The sequence below is a fragment of the Neoarius graeffei genome, chromosome 12, assembly GCF_027579695.1.
Source record: "Neoarius graeffei isolate fNeoGra1 chromosome 12, fNeoGra1.pri, whole genome shotgun sequence".
NCBI lineage: Eukaryota > Metazoa > Chordata > Actinopteri > Siluriformes > Ariidae > Neoarius > Neoarius graeffei.
Window position 1 is genome coordinate 15,776,204 of NC_083580.1, and position 20,462 is coordinate 15,796,665.

Genomic DNA, 20,462 nt, shown 5'->3' on the forward strand with positions numbered 1-20,462 from the left:
TCAGGGTAAGTTACAACACTCTAAATACTGCATATGTGAAAGCATCCTCGTACTTTCATACCAGGGTGTAGAAGTTCATCATTTATAGTTTATTATTATTATTGTCTGTCTTATAATCAGTGCAATCATTTTAAAGTACGGTACCGTACCAGAGGTGGACAGTAACGAAGTACATCTACTTGAGTACTGTACTTAAGTACACTTTTTGAGTATCTGTACTTTACTTGAATATTTTTTTTTTGGAAACTTATGACTTTAACTTCACTACATTTGAAAGGCAAATATCGTACTTTTCACTCCACTACATTTCTGTCAAGGTCCTCGTTACTATGACACACCTTTGAAAGTGGATGTTTTTTTCTTTTCTTTTCTAAAACGTGATTGTTTTTTTTGCAGGTCACACTGAGACAGCCCATCACTAATCACTAGGTTCACTTCACGTCCATAGACTGTATAAAATCAAGTTCAATGATTTCTCAGCAGCGTTATTTAACACGATCAGTTGATGGCAGAATGGAAGGAGGCGGTTCTTCTGGAAAATGCACACGCACCCATGGCTATAGACCCTTTTCACGTGACGTCACGACAAACGCGGCCGCCATTTTGGACATGAACTACCAGTAGTCTACCACAGCCAACAACGAGGAACGACGGCGAAGCATCGAAAGGAATATAGCTATCAAAGAAAGTTTTTACTTTCAGCAAGACTTCCATCATGCCATTATATTGTTGTGCACCTGGATGTAGTAACCATCAACACACAAGGCAAGATTTATCATTTTATCGGATCCCGACAGATGCTGACCGACGGAGAAGATGGATGGTCTCTAAAATATTGGCAAAATGATGTTTATTGACATAGCAATCGTGTGTAACGGGAAGCATTTGCATATCCGAAGTGTTGTGTTTACATCAAAGATAAAATAAACCGATATGACAATGACTGCTGCTGCCAGGTTGGGGACACAAACTAGTAGAAAGGAAGTGTGCCAACAGTGCCAACAGACTTCCTTTGTGGTCGATTCTGCTTTAAGGTAAGATGCATTTAATTATTCGTCTGCTGTGGGTTTGGAATCGGTAGCCTGACCGATTCGTTCATGTTTGTGGTGCCATTTGTTTGTTGACGCGTGTTGAAATGGAAGATTGGTTGTTGACATGATTTCCAGTGCTGCTTTGGTGCTGCTGTGGATCAGATGTGTTGAGTAGCCTGACTGTTTTTTTTTTCTTGCGTGTGGTATCATTGTTGATGCGAGGTTGTTTTTTGAACATGCCAATGCGGACACGATTTCCCCTGATGAGTTATGACTTCAGACGCGATGCGTGTGTGGAGGTGTGGAGTCCGCGTGATATGTGCGTAAGATAGGCTTCTCATGTGTTTGGAGATCCGCGCTCTGAGACAAGCGCAAGCGCCCCCCCCCGGGAAAAAAAGGGACCCCCCGAAAATATCAGCATAGTTTGAACACTGGGTTGGAGAAAGTAATGGCAAATAGTGAGTGCACAAACCATAGAAGGTAAACTGTACACAGCGCCAGGGCAGTGTGATGGTACGCATGTCTACATTTAGATTGTGTTAGCTTATCAATGAACACACTCGTCACTCGACGAGTTTCACGTCTTTACGACGGATACTTAAATGTGTGTTAGGTATTATTGTTGCAGTCTAAGCAGTCATTGTAGCAGCTAGATGAGCGAGAACCGAAAGGGTCTGTGCCATAAACCGTTATTTCTTCATGTCCAAAATGGCGGTCGCGTTTACGAAGGTCACGTGAGTGAAAAGGGTCTATACCGAGAACCCATGTTTCAATTTTCTGAAAGGATTAAAGATGCATTTTGTTTTAAATACTTGCTTAGTTTGCTGAAAACGAACCACATCACAGTCTACAAAAACTCGCCATCCAACCTGCGGAAGCATATTGAAGTATATAAATGTTTTATCCCAAGAGAAAGCTTGCAACAAAGTTGTCTGTGCTTTTAGAGCTAGTGATAACGTTGCAATAGCTATACGGTCTAGTTAGTCAAATGACTTTCTATGGATTTGCTCACCAAGTTGCCATCGCCTTGTCCACGGCTAACGTTGACACATAGCTAGTTAACTTGGACACTGCTAGTTAGCATGTAAAAACAGAGTTACGCTAACATGAATAATGTTAACTTATCTGAAGTCCTTTCAGAAATGTTTTAGCATAATCTTGCCAAATAAACAGAATGTAGAAATCTTTCTTTTCTAGTCGCGTTAGCTACCCAATATGATTTCGAGTTTGAAAAGAGTTTGCTAGCATGTCAGGTGGCGTTTCACTGACTAGCTAGCTTAACGTTAAACCCACCATGATGCACAGCATGCATTCATTTTGTGAATTCACATTTCTATCTTTGGTAACGGCATTAGGTTTTGTAAGCGTTGTGGCAATAATACAACGATGTGTTGACAGAAAATGTACTTTTAATACTTAAGTATTTTTAAAAGCAAGTACTTCAGTACTTTAACTTCAGTAAACATTTGACTGGACAACTTTCACTTGTATCGAAGTAACATTTGACCAGTGGGGTCTGTAGTTTGACTTAAGTAATGAAGTCGTGTACCTTGTCCACCTCTGTACTGTACTAACATTAAGTCAAGTGTAACTTAACATAATAAAAACACATCAACATTAATGGAAAAACAAAAACAAATAAACCCAAAACAAAACAAAAAGTAAACGAACTACTAACTGTCAGATTGGTGTCAATCAAAATGAGTCCAGGCAAAAAAGTACAAACTCCATTTTGTTGTAAATGTGGAGTTTATCCTGGAGGTCTTTGGGAATATTTTTGGGATTCTAGCTACCCTACTCTGATGTGTGAGAGACAGCTAAAACCCGGCTCAACTCCGGGACAAACTGGGAATAACTCAGCGAGAATGTGTGTGTGTGTTTGAGAAAATACGTTGTTTTGTGTAATATTATACAAAATAAATTTCATAGTGTATGTTGGACTTTTGGGTTTTTGATAAAATAATTAAATCTGTATACAGCAGTCTGAGTCCACTACCAAAACTTGGTGGTGCTATAGATTTGATAAATAGTATATAAATAATTATTATACATACAGGACACTTTTTCGATGGAATAAAAACATGTTCTATTCCCTTGTAGCGGGTTTCATTCATTTGGTTTGAGAGCATGCAATACTGTCAGCATATCGCTTATCTTACGTGTATTACATCACTCTACCCAATGGAGAATGAGCGTTGAATATGGTTTACGATATTGCATGGTTATCAAGACAACATGACATCATACGTCGGAGACGTAAAACGTCTACGCTAGCGAGCGACTGTGACAATTTGTAAACAAACATGGCCGCCAGGTTTGCTTGGTTAAATACAGAAGCTTTTGAGAGAATTTTGAAAGAGAAAGACACGTTGAACACCTGAAAGGAATGTGTATGTATAATAATAATAACAATAATAATAATATCGGCTGGCTTTATCATGGTATATCCGATATATTCTATTCAGCTAGCATGATATTGAACTCGTCTTCGACTTGTTCAGTATCATGCTAGCTGAATGGAATATATCTGATATACCACTCAATGCCAGCCAATATTATTTATAAATAACCCTGTGGTAGATTGGCGACCTGCTCAGGGAGTACCCAACCTCTCACCTGAAATTGGCTCCAGCTTTCCCTCAATGACCCAGTCGGATAAGCAGTATAGATGGATGGATGGATATTTAAATAAATATTATTTCAGATTTTTTTTTACCTGTCTATGAAACACTTACAGGTTTATTTCGTGGCCTGAATATTGTATTCACATGCTTCTTGTCTACATATTTTTTTAAACTGTGCTAACTAATTTCAGTCAAATGGTAAAGTGTTAATTGCTGTTTCTTAAAGGAACAGTCCACCGTACTTCCATAATGAAATATGCTCTTATCTGAATTGAGATGAGCTGATCCGTACCTATCCGAGCTTTGCGCGACCTCCCAGTCAGTCAGACGCAGTCAGACGCGCTGTCACTCCTGTTAGCAATGTAGCTAGGCTCAGTATGGCCAACGGTATTTTTTGGGGCTGTAGTTAGATGCGACCAAACTCTTCCGCGTTTTTCCTGTTTACATAGGTTTATATGACCAGTGACATGAAACAAGTTCAGTTACACAAATTGAAACATAGCGATTTTCTATGCTATGGAAAGTCCGCACTATAATGACAGGCGTACTAACACCTTCTGCGCGCTTCGACAGCGCATTGATACGGAGCTGGCCGTGCCCGAAGAGGAGTGAAGGTATCAATGCGCTGCCAAAGCGCGCAGAAGGTGTTAGTACGCCTGTCATTATAGTGCGGACTTTCCATAGCATAGAAAATCGCCACGTTTCAATTTGTGTAACTGAACTTGTTTCATATCACTGGTCATATAAACCTATGTAAACAGGAAAAATGTGGAAGAGTTTGGTCGCATCTAACTACAGCCCCAAAAAATACCATTGGCCATGCTGAGCCTAGCTACATTGCTAACAGGAGTAACAGCGCATCTGACTGACTGGGAGGTCGCGCAAAGCTCGGAGAGGTACGGAGCAGCTCATCTCAATTCAGATAAGAGCATATTTCATTATGGAAGTACGGTGGACTGTTCCTTTAAAGACATAAGAAATCACGATAATAACTTAAGCTCTAAGCATCACTGTCCTCACTGCTTTCTGTCCATATTATCATCCAGTCTGGGACTTGTATAAGCAAAAAAAATATACTGAAAACATTTCATAACTGATGAAATAAAAGGTTTTTGATAGTGGACTTCGACTTTACTGCATGTATGTGACAAATTATACATCCAAATTTTAAACAAATATTCACAGGAGAAATCTGAGCTTTGTGATAATTCTTTAGTCTCTCTGCATTTAGCTGTCTCACACGACATATGAGTCACTTCATCAAAATCCAGTGAAGGAATTAAATGAAGCGAGCACTCAGCTTTAACGGTTTACCTAGATCTTAACCTCTCTATAGCTTTCAGCTCCTTGCTGTCCATGTCCTCCTTCTTGGGGTCCAAAGGTTTGGTGTCCTGCAGGTTCTCATCTCCCTCGTCCTCTGATTTAATCTCTGAGCTCACTGAAGACGTGCTCTGGCCCTGCAGTCCACTGGAGAGCGCTGCAGAGAGGGAGAGGTAAATAAACAACTTGTACCTTAAAGCATATACGCAGCACCATGGCCTCACTTTCGTTTATAAATGCCTTGAGACCTCAGGAGTGGCACAGGAATAGTTTTAAGCGTTAACAATAAATCTAATATACGTAGTAATTTTTACTATTAAAGTGATTTATATAGGTAGCAGTCTGAGTGAATGACCTTGACGTCCGTAACGTCACAGCAGGAAGTCTATTGGTCTCATCGCCATTTCCGCTATACTAAAACACAGAGTGGACTGCAACTCCGATCCTCCATTTTAAGCTAATTTATCGCCATGCCACGTAGATGTGTTTTTGGCCAGTGCAGGAACACGACAGAAGCTGGATTTATGTTGCATTCATTGCCCAAGAATGTTCAAACTGCAAAGATTTGGACGTGTTTTGTGAGAAGTTCACGGGCCCATTGGGCACCTACGAAGTGGTCTCTCCTCTGCTCTGCACATTTTACTGAAGACTCGTACGAGACCTCTGATCTGTTGAGCAGCGTTGGCTATAAGCCCGTATTGAAAGAGGGTGCAGTACCAACAATTAAAGAAAAAGAAAACTAAAAGAAAAGGAAAGTATTTATTTATTTATTTTTTAAAAGGAAAGTGAGTTCAGTTGCACCAGTCCTCCCGGAGTGAGCCGAGGGTTGTTGGTAAAATACGGGGCGGAACGGAATGGGACATATAGCCCGGGCAGTGACCTCCCCGCAGTTGTTGCTAAAACCAGTGACATCCTGTTCCATCCCGGGTTTTAGTAATTGCCTGAGCCGAGCAGTAATCGTGGAATACACAGCATGAAGAAAAGTGAATGAGTGGAGCAGCCGTCTTATTTCTAAACTGGATATCGCTGCCATCTCGCCCTTACGTTGAAGTGAATGAACAGAGAACTGAACGTACAACTGAAAGTCAGATTGTTTCAAAAACAATCGGCCACAAGCTCAGCCTTCAAGAAGCGAGAACACAGACGGGTAAGCTCCAACTCTCATTTGGATAAAAAAACAAAAACAACACGTTGTTTACCTGCGTTTAGATTAATACATATAACTTGCATTGTGTGTTTAAGTTACCAGTATAAGATTATTTAATTTGCTTCAGAATGTGATTGTCTCAGTTCATCTGATTATTTAATTAGCCTTTTATGTTTTATCAGTGTAAATGCATGCATGTACATGTATGTTGCATAAGTTATAATGCCTATCCTGTTTTAATGACAGTCAACCCACAATCAATGAAGTCAAATCAGTCTTAGTTGAGCAAGTCGGTAACGCTATTTCTTACTTTCACCATAAATGTTTATTTATATGACTTTGGTCTATAGCTGTAAAAGGCCTCGGCCTTAAAACCGGTTACCACAGTGACGTAACGCACTCAGGGATGGCCGGCTCAGCGGGGCAGCTCGAATGGCAACTTTGTGGTCGATTTTAACTCTCAAAAATATATATTTTTTAATTCCCATTTATGCAGCATACAAGAGTCAAGGACGGAGATACTATACACTCAGAAATTTATTTAAAAATAAAGGCTCTGCGTATCTGCTTTAAAGCTTGATATAGTGTATTAGCATTGTACGTTAGCATTTGGTTTAAATGAATAAAGTTGTCTGACAGTCAGGTCCAGCAGGAGAGAGGAATTCTGCTGTGAAATAGTATAATTCTGTATAACTGTGGTTTTGCGGGAGTTATATTTATACACAGTATGCAGTATCGTTTTTTAATTACACTGTACATCAAGTTATAATATCAGTTATCAAAAGAAAATGATTTGATGATTATTCAAGAATATAGCCTTTAAACCTGAGACAAATCAAAGGGCATACATTACAAAATAGCATGGAAATGGAAATTATTTTTTTAATCCTTCAATTAAGTTTCCTTTGACTTGTTAACAGTATGCTGTGTGTTTTTTTTTTTAAACTGCTGAAATAAATCCTGCCACATAACCAGCAGTGTGCGCTCACTATGGCATATCCTCTGAGGGAAATGTATTATTAATTTGGGTGGAAATCAGCATTTAAGGTCATTTTTGGAATGCTAGAAACTGCGTTTCATCTTACCCAAGGTCAAGGAATACAAATGATAAAAAATTAAAACAAAGACCAAATCCCTTGTGAGAAAGCAATGAAAGGATGTTTATTAATGTATTTAGACGGTATGTATTCTGTTATGCACATTATGCACGATAGTGTATGTCAGCAAAATAGCGCTATTAAATGCATGCATGCTTGATGTGTTTTTGCTTGTGTGTGCATCTATTTGTGCGACAGATTTTCGAGAGGACGTCCAATCCCTGTGGGGCACAAAAGGCCTACAGACCCCACCCCACCCCTGACTCGCACACTCTTTTACTCCAGTCTAAAAGGGGAACACTGCCCCCATTGTTCAACATCACTGCCAAAGGCTGTGTGCATCTCACACTGTCTTTACAGCACGCTGGAAGAGGGACACATGAAGAAAATATGAAAAACAAAAATGAAGTAATTGAAAGAGAGAGAAGGACAGAGGTGGTACACTGATTTTGAGAGAGGGAAGGAGAGGAAAGAGGGGGTTGGAGTGAGAAAGTGATAAAGAGCAGTGAAATACAAGTAAATAAGATTTAAACAGAACATTTAAAGACAACTAAAAAGAAAAGGAACAATACTAATAGTCTGACATACAACAAACTGCCAATGTAATGATAAAAATCTCTAGTTTATATTCCACTAGCTTTAATGTTTTCTATAGTGGCAGCTCATTTACAGGGAATAAGACAGTGCACACTGTATACAGTCTAAGCCTAATAATACACTTGTTTTTCTTAAAGGGGAACAGAGGGCAATATATAGAGTAAATATAACAATAAAACACACATTAACGAACCTTATTCAAGACTTACAAAAGTTTTTTGTTCTAAGGTTGGAAAGTTATAGTGTTTTGAAAGTAGCTCGAGCAAACTATTTCCGCAGTTTGAACAGCCCGCCATGATATTAATTTTATCCAATCAGAATGCACGTTCATTTTCTCTGCGTAACACTCATGACGTATGTATGTGCCCAGTTGTGTTGGCTCATTGAGGTTGGGAATAGCACGTGTGAAATACCTGTTTCTGCCTCTTGCGACGATTTCGCAAGTCCACGGGTGGCGCCTATCTCATTGCAGCAAATAAATTCTGCTGGACTCGTGAGCAACTCCACGTTACATTTTCCGCACGAGCACCACGCCGTGTCACCTGCACGCAGACGCTCTGCCCCACGCTCGCTATGCCCATGGTCAGCATCAGTCTCATCCTCGCCGTCATCCGAGCTTTCTTCTCTTATTTCATCACCGGAGTCGAGAGTACCTCTCCTAGCTATTTTAAGTTCGTTTCTTAAGACAAGGATTTTTTAAGATGTTACCTTGTTGACAGTTTCGGCGAGAATCTTCCGCCTTCTTCAAAACAGTCACCAGATGTGTCCTGGGGGAGCGACCTGACAGCAGGAGGCGTGAACTACCTGTCAAATTGGGCGGGACGTTCACACCTCCGTAGCGTAACATCAGTTGATAAGGCACGTCACCACTCGACATCTGGTGACTGTTTTGAAGAAGGCGGAAGATTCTCGCCGAAACTGTCAAGGTAACATCTTAAAAAATCCTTGTCTTAAGAAATGAACTTAAAATAGCTTTAATAGTTAGACATAATGAACTTCCACTACATAGTACCTCTCCTAGGTTCAAACTGGTACCCTTCTAAGCCATAGCCTGCTTGCAGTGTGTCTTGCGGGATCTCTTCGTATGATTCGACAGAGCTGTCGCTTTCACTTGATGCGCCCGACGCCATGATTACACGCTTATCTCCTCTATTTCGGAGAGTTCCGCTAGTGCAGTGGGTAGCGCTGACGTCACGGTCTTTTAAAAATGGCGACTCTTGTGCGGTTTAGCGTATAAAGTATTATATTTACAATTACCAAGATATTTCGTTGTTCTCTAGTATATAAATTTGATAGAATACTTAAGAATACGTTACTTTGTCACATCAGCAACTGTATATATTATATTTGGTACCCCTTTAAACATGTTATTTAACAAAGAAAAATGTCAAATTGTTGATATGGGGTAGTTCTTCGGTAACGGAATTACATTCACAACAAAATGTGGTAACTTTTTTTTGGTTGCAGTACTCAAGATAATGATATTAAATTTAAAAAATAAATAAATAAAAAAAAAATCACACTGTATGGGGTATCTTTTGACCTGAAAAAAAAAACATAGAGAAATTGGCTGTGTTTAACTCTGAACGCAAAATCTTTTATGAGGAAAGAAAAGTCAGTAACGGAATTACGTCGGGAAAAAAAACAAACTTTCATTTCTTAACTGAACTCTTGATTTCATTGGGGTGATGACTTTTAAATATGGTTTTCAGTATATTTTGCCTTGCATTCTATACTTTAGCAATATCACTGAGCTGACAAGTTAAGGCAGTCTTAATAATTTCATAAGAATTGCCCATGGTGAGTGTGGCAGCGGGGGCGTGGCCAAGCGGCGGTCTGTGAATGGAGGGCGGAGTCAGGGAAGGTAAGTGGTGGAATCACTGCACCTGATGGGAATTAACCTGTGTTTATGCGTCTTCCCCAGTGACCGCGCCCTTTAAAAGGAGTCCCTTCTGCACTCCGTCCTGGGTTTCGGCACCACTGTAGTATCTGACCAGGTGGGTGGAGGACAGAAGCACGGCAGGCCAGAACTGAGTTCTCAAAAACTTTTATTTTTAGCATTTCAGCTTGTCTTTCACACTCTCCCAGCCCCACACACACGCACAAGTGTTCTGGTTGGGGAGAGAGCTCCCTTTCTCTGCTCTCTCTCTTCTTTTAAAGGGCGCGGTCACTGGGGAAGACACACAAACACAGGTTAATTCCCATCAGGTGCAGTGATTCCACCACTTACCTTCCCTGACTCTGCCCTCCATTCACAGACCGCCACTTGGCCACGCCCCCGCTGCCACAGTGAGGGTTTTTTTTTGTAAGGAGATGTTTGTTTAACATTTATGGAAAGAGTCTCCAGTGTCATCTCCCTGTAGAAGGTTTTTTGACATGGGATTGTGTTCAGAGTGACAAAAGGGTTTCCGCTTTCCAGTTTCCCAGTATGATGACAAGCTGCATTTTTTGTTATTAACTTTAAGAGATAGAAAAAAGAGAGGCTGGAGAAGGAACTGCTTTTGGTACACTGTAAAACATTTCAGCCTTGTTTAGTCATGTCCATGCTTTCGTCTAAACCGGGGAACAGATGCGCTGCGCCCTCTTACTCTCGGAGTGCGCCCCTTTACCGAAATGCCGATTGAACCCCAAGTCACTTAGGCTATGCACTTATATGCTACTGCACAACGTGCAATCTTTCTCAAAACGATCTTTTCTCCGTAAAAACATCCCAGCAACACCACGTGACAATGTGTCTGATCATCAAATACGTTATAATTACTCCAAAAATATTCCAATCATAGTAGATACACCGCCAGACGGTGCAAAAACTATCCGAATTGGCGTTTTCCAGACCGAGGCGCCATGTTGTTTAGTTGTTTACTTGTCGCAGCTGCTCTCGCGAGATTTGACATAGGTTACATACAAGGTCAGCTGACTTGTCGAGAGAGATTTCTCGAGACTGAATGACCTTTCACCCACCGGCGCGGGAGCTTTTGACAAAAGAAGTTCACGAGTTGTTTTTGTTGACACTTGGGCATTTAAAGATGTCATCCCGCGGCACGAAACGGAAGAAAGCCAGAGACTGTCCGGGACAGAAGAAGATGACTTCTTTTTTCTGTCACAAAGCGGATAAAGATGTTTCCGATGGCGAGATCGCGACAATCGAGGGATTGGTCCGTGCTCTCATTGAAGGACGCGCCAACCGAGCGCTGACAGTGGTGTTGCGGAATCCATGACAAACGAAGACCAGATGTCTTGCTCTGATGAAGGCACCGAGTGTTCAGTGGAAAAGCAAAATGAGAAAAAGGCCGAGTTCCAGGAAAAGTTCAAGTATGTTTTTATTTTTTTTAAGCGCGCTTACATTTTTTGCATGGTTTCAAACTTTGTGATTTGGGTTCGATTCCAACTTTACAATGTTTACTTTTTTAGTTTCCTTTTAAAGAAAATAATTTTGCTCTGGAATTATTTTTTTTCCCATTTTGAACTAACTCTACCTTATTCTAGTATAAGAAAACAACAGATTTCTCTGGTGAATGTTTAATACTTGAAGTTTGATTCATTTGAATAATAAATTTCAATTTGAATCATGAGGAATTAGGGCGGCACGGTGGTGTAGTGGTTAGCGCTGTCGCCTCACAGCAAGAAAGTTCCGGGTTCGAGCCCCGTGGCTGGCGAGGGCCTTTCTGTGTGGCGTTTGCATGTTCTCCCCGTGTCCGCGTGGGTTTCCTCCGGGTGCTCCGGTTTCCCCCACAGTCCAAAGACATGCAGGTTAGGTTAACTGGTGACTCTAAATTGACCGTAGGTGTGAATGTGAGTGTGAATGGTTGTCTGTGTGTCAGCCCTGTGATGACCTGGTGACTTGTCCAGGGTGTACCCCGCCTTTCGCCCGTAGTCAGCTGGGATAGGCTCCAGCTTGCCTGCGACCCTGTAGAGCAGGATAAAGTGGCTACAGATAATGAGATGAGATCATGTGGAATTAGTATTATGTGTAATTTGAATTATGAGGTATTAGAATTAAGTGCTGTTTCTGACAAAGTTTTATTTTCTTTTTCAGTGTTGACAAATAAATAATTTGTTACAATTTCCCTCTCAGATAGCCTCAGAATGTCCCATTGTAGCCTCAATTTTTCAAAGCCCCCCCACCCGCGGTGAGTGCCCTCATACTAAATTTTTCTAGAAAAAACCCTGATGTCCACTTACTTTTTCTCTTTAACTCACTGAGCTCTGAAAAGTGTTTTAATTTGAACTAATCTGTGCAAGTTTTCAAAGGTTAGACTTGAATTACTTAGTTGTCTTGACTAATTGAGACTTTTTCTGAGTTGAAATAAAGATAATCGTCAAATTGAGTTAACTTGCATTTTCAAGGCAGCAGGTGAACTTGCATTTCCAAGTTAAACCAATTTGAAATGTTTTACAGTGTAGCTGCGATAACGCAGGTGATGACAGGAACTAACTTGTCTTTTGGATGTTCCACGACATTTAATGTAACTATAAATAGTTACGTAAACATAAATACATGTACTTATACATGTAACAAACATCTATAATGTTTATTAAACAAAGAAAAGCTTGTCATTGTTGTTATAAGAGGAATAAATTCTTGTTTAGGGGATAAACAGTAACTTTGCTTTGCATCTTTGATTATTTTTTCTATAATTATTTATTCCTTACATAATGTTAATAGCATAAATCTTTCAGAGATCCATATTGTCGTATACCATCATGCAGATTTTGTCAAACATCTACTATGCACATATAGATAAGTGAAGACTTATTGGGTTGGTAACTATTCTTCTCACTCTTCCAGTGTTTGCTCATAACGTTTCTAATCTTTAACTGGTATAACTTTTGAAACTTGGATTTGAAACGTACATTTCTATGCTCTCGCAATATTGTATATGGCAGGTCAACAATGTTAGCTGCAAAAAGACAAAACAATAACAAAAGGAATTTAACTGAGTTGTGAGTGACTCAGGGACGAAAAGAAAGACATAAGGAGAGAAATGGAGACAAAGGAGAGTAGGTGGGCTAGTTTGGTTCCTAACAGCTGGATTGAGCTGATATGGAGGAGAAAAGGAGGCGGAAAAACAAACGAGTGATTGTGAAGCAAAGTCTTTCTCTCTCTCTGGCCATATGAGGCTCTAATTGATTTCTCTTCTCCACACCATGCCTGGGCGGCGTGCTCTGGTTAGTACCTGCAACATTCAGCCAAGCCCACAACTCTCTCCACTACCAGGAAATGACCTCACTTGGAACTAATGCCAATCCTAGGACTTAAAGCAGGCATCGAAATTGGCCAGTAAATTCCTCTCTCATGCTGAGAGGTGGGAAGCTAAACTATAGTACACACATTGTCGAGAGCAGACGGAGTGTGGACGTTCAGCATAAAGAGAGAGACAATGCAGTAAATAACTTAATCCTCTCTCTCTCTGCTTAGTGAAGAGAAGCATAAGTATATTAACATGTGCTCCAGAAGCCTCCTATCGCTGTTCTGTGCCTGCTCTCCCAATTCTCTCAGCTACGGGGCAAAAGCACACACATGCTTTATGGGAAAAGAAACAGGTGGATGAAAACCCTACTTATTAAAGGGACAAAGCCAAACCACAGTGGTTTTGCAGCGTTCTATTCATAAAGTGTGTGTTTTGCGAAAGCAGCAGTGTGTTATTTATGCTGCTCTCGTCTCCTTCTCTCTTACGACCCGCTGCTACGTTTACTTTTATTTTAAATTTTATTTTATAGCTCTTAACACCTCATTAAGCCGTTGGCTTGGGCCACCGCAGCCTGAAGGCTTGCCAAGGACTTGCTGTTTTTTCTCCTTTTTTTTTTTGAAAAAGGAAGTGTTAACTCCTTCCAACAAGGCCAAATCTCATGCCTCACTGCCTTGCTCATATACAATCAATTTAATCATCTTTTATAGATTTCCAACTTTGAGTTTTTCACTGGGTCATAATTACTCCTTTTCTTTGGTGGAGTGGGAAGTTTGTGTGTGTGTGTGTGTGTGTATACGGTAGGTGCATGGTTATATACTGTATGTTTAATATGTTTGACCGCTGTTAACCCTCCTATTCACTATTCAGCTTCTGTCCTATAGCAAGTGTAACATAGGTGTGTGTGTGCTTACTGCATATTGAGGACCGGATTGTTTTTTTTTTTTTTAAACCATCAGAGTAAGGACATTTTTGGGAAGTGAGGACATTTTTGCTGGTCCTCACTTCTTCAAAGTGAGGGTTAAGACTTAATTTTAGGGTTCGGGTTAGAATTAGATTTAGATTAGGGTTAGACATTTAGTCGTGACAGTTAAGGTTAGGAATGCATTACATCAATGAGTGTCCTCACAAAGATAGAAGTACAAGAATGTGTGTGTGTGCGTGCGTGTGCATGTGCACGTGTGAGGCTTCTCACCCCGGTACGGATCAGGTTGATTGAGTTCTGGTGAGGTGGCAGACTGAACCGGCAGCTGAGGAACGGGCACTTGATTGGGCACAATGGAGTGAGCACTACGCAACCCTACTCCCTCCTCACGATGAGACCCCACCTACAGAGACAGAGAGAGTTTTAGCAAAATATAACACAATATAAACAATACTGTAATCAATATGAATGAATGTATGCATTGTGAGTAAATAAATATATTTTAAATGAATAAATCTACATTCAATTGTTGATCAGTGTGTACAAGTTTAAAAAAAAAAAACTTTGCAAAATTCCAGTGACAATGCCCTAAAGAGGGCGCCCTACCCTTGTGTATCTTAAGGGACGGGGACACACACACACACACACACCGGTGACAAACACACACAGAGGAGCTGCTCAGGCAGGTAAAATCCAAAGTGATGTCCCACGATGCTGAGCAGCGCTTCACGTCCATCTGTCCTCTATCATGGCCGCCAACACAACTGACAATTATCTTAATGCCCATATGCTTAATTGTGAGCTTCCTAATTCCCCTGACACATTCATCTGATCCGGCAGGAATTGTGATTTGGCACACATTTTCCCCCCATCTCTCTCCCTCTCTCTTTCTGCTTTTGTTTTAGGTAATCTCCAATCTCTCTGTCTCTCTCTCTCTCGCTCTCTCTCTTTCTGTAATTCCTGTTAAGCCTTTGACAGTGAAACTCTGGGATGTCACTGGCTCGATGCAAATATCAGAAAATGTCGCTGGCTTTGCAGGGAATATAACAGACAGGGAGCAACAGAAAGAGGAGTGTTCACTCTCTCCAAGTCTGTGTTTGTTTTTTAACCCCCCCCCCATGCTGCTCTTTCATCATGTCGAAAGCCCCAAATGTAAAATGGCATTCTCCTGGCTGCAGATAGAAGCACTTGGCATACATATTTAATAAAAGGCTTTATATTTAAAAAGTAAAGTCATTTAGGATGGTGATGAGGGAGACGCTCTCCCACTGCACCTCTGCCACATGTGCCACTGTTCATCACCAAGCAAAACGGAGATGGGAGCGAGCGAGCGAGAGAGAGAGAGAGAGAGACAGAGAGAGAGAGAGGAGACTCTATGAATGTTTGTTTGATAATTGCACGTAAAAAAAAACCTGACTGAAAACACCTGGAATAAAAAATTAAAAAGAAGCCTTTTAAAATAAACAAACAAAAACAACAACAAAAGAAAAACAAACAAAGAAAACCCTTTAAACTGCATGGTTGAAAAGAGTGAAGAAAGTAATAAAAATGACAAAAGCAGATAGGATGACGTGAATGTTGGATAGATTCAGTGCTCATGTTGTAACTGAGCTCCGCTCCTGAACTGGACAGTGTGCTATTATAATCCTCTTTCTTTTTTATTCTCCCTTTCTGTCTGGTGTTCAGGTGTTGTGTGCTTTACAATGATGGCTCTCATTGAGGCACCATTATTAACATTACACACCCGAATTAAAAGCATACAGGAGTACACGTTCATCCTTCACTTTCTTCCCCGGACACTGTCATAAATGCATTTCGTTTATTATGCACATGAAATACGAAAACACTGAATGTTTCAAATATAATTATCGATCAAAATTGTCTCACAGATCCCTGTATTCCTATTAAGCACTCTGACCAATCACAGATATGCTCCTGTATTCATATTAAAGGGTACCTGCACCCAAAAACAAACATGGGCTAGAAATATTACACATTTTGCACAAATGCATTTCGACTCCCTTGTATTGTCACACTGGCATTGCATAAAGCAGTGCTTTAAAGTTCTTTTATATTCCCGCTCACTTAAGGGCACAGCCATATTGCTAATTTGTGGGCGGTGTCAAAGGTCAGTATGACATCGGATCGCTGATATGTTTCCTGTGTCTTGATTGCAATGTAGCCGGATGTACGTATTGTTGAAAAATGGCGATGTGCAAAGCCTATGGTTGCAAAAATAAATGCGATCATAAAGGAAAGTATTTTTTTCTGCGTTCTACTGCTGACAACCGAGCAACGTAATCAACTTTCTAAACAGTGGCTACACAACTCGGGAACACATCACACTTTAGAAACACTCTCCTTTGGTAGAAATTCTGTTGTTTGTGAGGACCAATTTGAACCCAATTGCTTTGAAAGGAATCTATAGGTTGAGCTCTTGGGTTACGTAGGTCACGTTAGACTCAAACCTGATGCTGTGCCAACAAGATTCTAACACCGTCCACAGAAAAGGGGTTCAGGCCATGCAAGCCAATTAACTAGAAGAAATGTGAGACTGTTAATTTTTTTTTTTTTTACCTAGAGACTATTACGGAGGGTACTGGGGGGTACTATACCCCCCAATAAAGACCCAGTACCCCCCAAAGAGACAAAAATACAAGTTTTGGGGGAGTCCGATATTCTCATCTCATCATCTCTAGCCGCTTTATCCTGTTCTACAGGGTCGCAGGCAAGCTGGAGCCTATCCCAGCTGACTACGGGCGAAAGGCGGGGTACACCCTGGACAAGTCGCCAGGTCATCACAGGGCTGACACATAGACAACCATTCACACTCACATTCACACCTACGGTCAATTTAGAGTCACCAGTTAACCTAACCTGCATGTCTTTGGACTGTGGGGGAAACCGGAGCACCCGGAGGAAACCCACGCGGACACGGGGAGAACATGCAAACTCCGCACAGAAAGGCCCTCGCCGGCCACGGGGCTCGAACCCGGACCTTCTTGCTGTGAGGCGACAGCGCTAACCACTACACCACCGTGCCGCTGAGTCCGATATTTTTCTGATATTGTGAAAAGGAATATATAATTCAAACCAACTCCCATTTGGCATTCTTATTGCAGGAACATTTTAATGTAAATCGATTTCAGACAGACACCCCTATTGTGGACCGTACCATTTTTAGTCACCGCAGCGCTAGAACGCGCTAGAAGCAACAGCTTCTAGTCCACATCGTATTCAGTTGATTCATCAGATACAGTCCATGGGTTTGCAGCAATTTTTCAGTCTATGGTTTGCAGCAGAAGACGTGCATTGGTAATGTTAGTTGCTAACCAACTTTTAGCCTGTTGAAAATGTTTTATTTTACAACTTTCATTTATTAAAGTGATTTGTTCTTCTTTCAGCTCATGTCACATCTTTATACGTTGAATTACTTACCCACTGAGGCCAGTAGGCTACAGTGGACGGACGTTAACGTTAGTTACCAATGTTAGTTAGCAAGATAAGCTAAGTCTCTATTTAAATCAAGCTTATTACAGTGTGGTATAGAAATGATTCTCATTTCAAAGGGGAAGAACTCCATATGTTTCCATTCTCATTTTATCATGAATAAATTGTGCTCTTCTGAAATTCATTTGGCACATAAGGCCCATCCTGTGTGTGTGATTAGGCACAAGAAGTTCTGATGTAGGCCTAGCTAAGCCTATGTAAAATTACAATCAGAAGCTCTGGGGGCAACATAAAAAGAGCCAGGTAGTAGGCTAGCCTAGGCAAAATAGCCTAGTACATGGATGTTTTCTATTGTTTTTACTTACATTCCTTTTGTATTATTTTTAAGATATTCATAGTTTCATCTGAGTACCCTGTTTGATTTTATTCACAGAGACAGTAGGCCAAACATGAGGAAAAGAAAAGGGCCAGACATCAGGCATTTTTTTGGTGCTAAAAGTAGTAAATATTAGCACTAAGATCTACAGACAATTACAGTACAAGTGTAGGTGCAGTTAGGTTTTATACACTGTTCATGTGAATAAAGAAAATGGGTTCCCAGCAGACAGGAGAGGCACAGCAGGACGAAAGAGAGCAAGACATTCAGCAGGACTGTTCTGCATGTGTGCATATACTGTATGTGACTCATTAGTAGTGTTGATACTCAGTTTGTTCTGACAAAGACGGTTATCAGGTTGTACTGCTGTTTTTCTTCTGTGGTAGTACTGTATGGTTTGTCATGCTTCTTAATGACATTAAAAATTATTGTTCAGAGTTATTGTGTTGAGTTACTGACACTGACTTCCATAGACGAGACGGGACGGGACGGGACCGGGGGGTGATTGATATGATAGTGGACCATGATGGTACCCCCCAATTATGGTGGGGTAATTCGCACTCTGCCCGTCACACTTATTTGGAATTAGCAGGAATCAAGCAGAACCAGCCGGAATGAAAATTTTTTCAAGATTCGTGCCACATTCGGGCAGGAATTTCAAACTGACCAACATTCTTACAGCTTTGTAAGAATGCCGTTCGAATACTTAGAATGCGCGTCGAACCGGCCTCGAATGATTCTTGCACATTCCGGGTGTATTAGCTTTTGAATGCAGTTGGAACACAGTAGGAATACCTAGAATGCTGTTAGAATGCAGTAAGAATATTAAGAATGCACTTCGAATGCCGTACGAGTGCGGTTCGATTGCTGCCCGAATACCACCCGAAGTCTGGTCGGAAGGTGCCTCGAATGCTGTATGAATTCACCTCAAATGCAGTCAGAACGCTCCCAGAATAGCCGCCGAATATGTTTAGAACGTCTAAGAATTCAAAGAGAATGCAGCTCGAATACTTAGAATGTACTTCGAATATCTCGGAATATACGAAGAATTTTCATTCCGACGGCATTCCGGCTCATTCGGGACATTCTGGCAGGATTTGAAGTGGCTTGCTGTTTCGATTTTTCCCTTGAACGCAATCAGAATGTTTCGAATGCTGTTGGAATGCCGTAAGAATATTTAGAATGCAGTCAGAATGCAGTTTGAATACACTTCGAATGCAGTTCGATATTTCTCCTCTTTGAATGCACCTCGAATGTTTTGAGCATGAGCAAAAGATTCAGGCCGGCCACAAGAATGGGCCTGAATGTTTGGAATGCAGTCAGAATTTTTTAGAATGCACTTTGAATATCCCAGAATATAAGAATTTTCATTCCGCCGGCATTCTGGCTCATTCCGCCTCTAGTGTAACTACCCTATTAGGTAGTCACACTAGAACCCTACGGTTGCAAAAGTCATCAAAAATCAGGTTGATGCTTTACCATATTCTCTTAAGTATGGAGCTTCAACTCCACTCTGCTATAAATTCACACTCAGCTTTGAGCTGTCACTAGCCTATATTTAGACCATATAAACTACTATGGCATGTTGCATGTCTATACCAGTATTCGCACACAAAATAAATAAATAGGCTTTATAGCTAGTACAGATACACACATATACATAAACACGCACACACAGAGTTTACAGTGGTGCTTGAAAGTTTGTGAACCCTTTAGAATTTTCTATATTTCTGCATGAATATGACCTAAAACATCATCAGACACAAGTCCTAAAAGTAGATAAAGAGAACCCAGTTAAACAAATGAGACAAGAATATTATACTTGGTCATTTATTTATTGAGGAAAATGATCCAATATTACATATCTGTGAGTGGCAAAAGTATGTGAACCTCTAGGATTTGCAGTTAATTTGAAGGTGAAATTAGAGTCAGGTGTTTTCAATCAATGGGATGACAATCAGGTGTGAGTGGGCACCCTGTTTTATTTAAAGAACAGGGATCTATCAAAGTCTGATCTTCACAACACATGTTTGTGGAAGTGTATCATGGCACGAACAAAGGAGATTTCTGAGGGCCTCAGAAAAAGCGTTGTTGATGCTCATCAGGCTGGAAAAGGTTACAAAACCATCTCTAAAGAGTTTGGAGTCCACCAATCCACAGTCAGACAGATTGTGTACAAATGGAGGAAATTCAAGACCATTGTTACCCTCCCCAGGAGTGGTCAATCAACAAAGATCACTCCAAAAGTAAGGCGTGTAATAGTCGGCGAGGTCACAAAGAACCCCAGGGTAACTTCTAAGCAACTGAAGGCCTCTCTCACATTGGCTAATGTTAATGTTCATGAGTCCACCATCAGGAGAACACTGAACAACAATGGTGTGCATGGCAGGGTTGCAAGGAGAAAGCCACTGCTCTCCAAAAAGAACATTGCTGCTCGTCTGCGGTTTGCTAAAGAGCACATGGATAAGCCAGAAGGCTATTGGAAAAATATTTTGTGGACGGATGAGACCAAAATAGAACTTTTTGGTTTAAATGAGAAGCGTTATGTTTGGAGAAAGGAAAACACTGCATTCCAACATAAGAACCTTATCCCATCTGTGAAACATGGTGGTGGTAGTATCATGGTTTGGGCCTGTTTTGCTGCATCTGGGCCAGGACGGCTTGCCATCATTGATAGAACAATAAATTCTATATTATACCAGCGAA

The 20,462-nt window shown here is 40.8% G+C and overlaps 1 protein-coding gene across 1 annotated transcript in view; it reads right to left on the reverse strand.

The window, feature by feature from the left end:
* The window catches only part of LOC132895234 (transcription factor 4-like), a 289,660-nt gene that overhangs the window by 12,957 nt on the left and 256,241 nt on the right, over positions 1-20,462 (reverse strand). Inside the window, 2 exon segments of the mRNA XM_060935585.1 lie at positions 4,982-5,132; positions 14,201-14,333. Of these exon segments, the coding sequence (XP_060791568.1) occupies positions 4,982-5,132; positions 14,201-14,333 (284 nt within the window).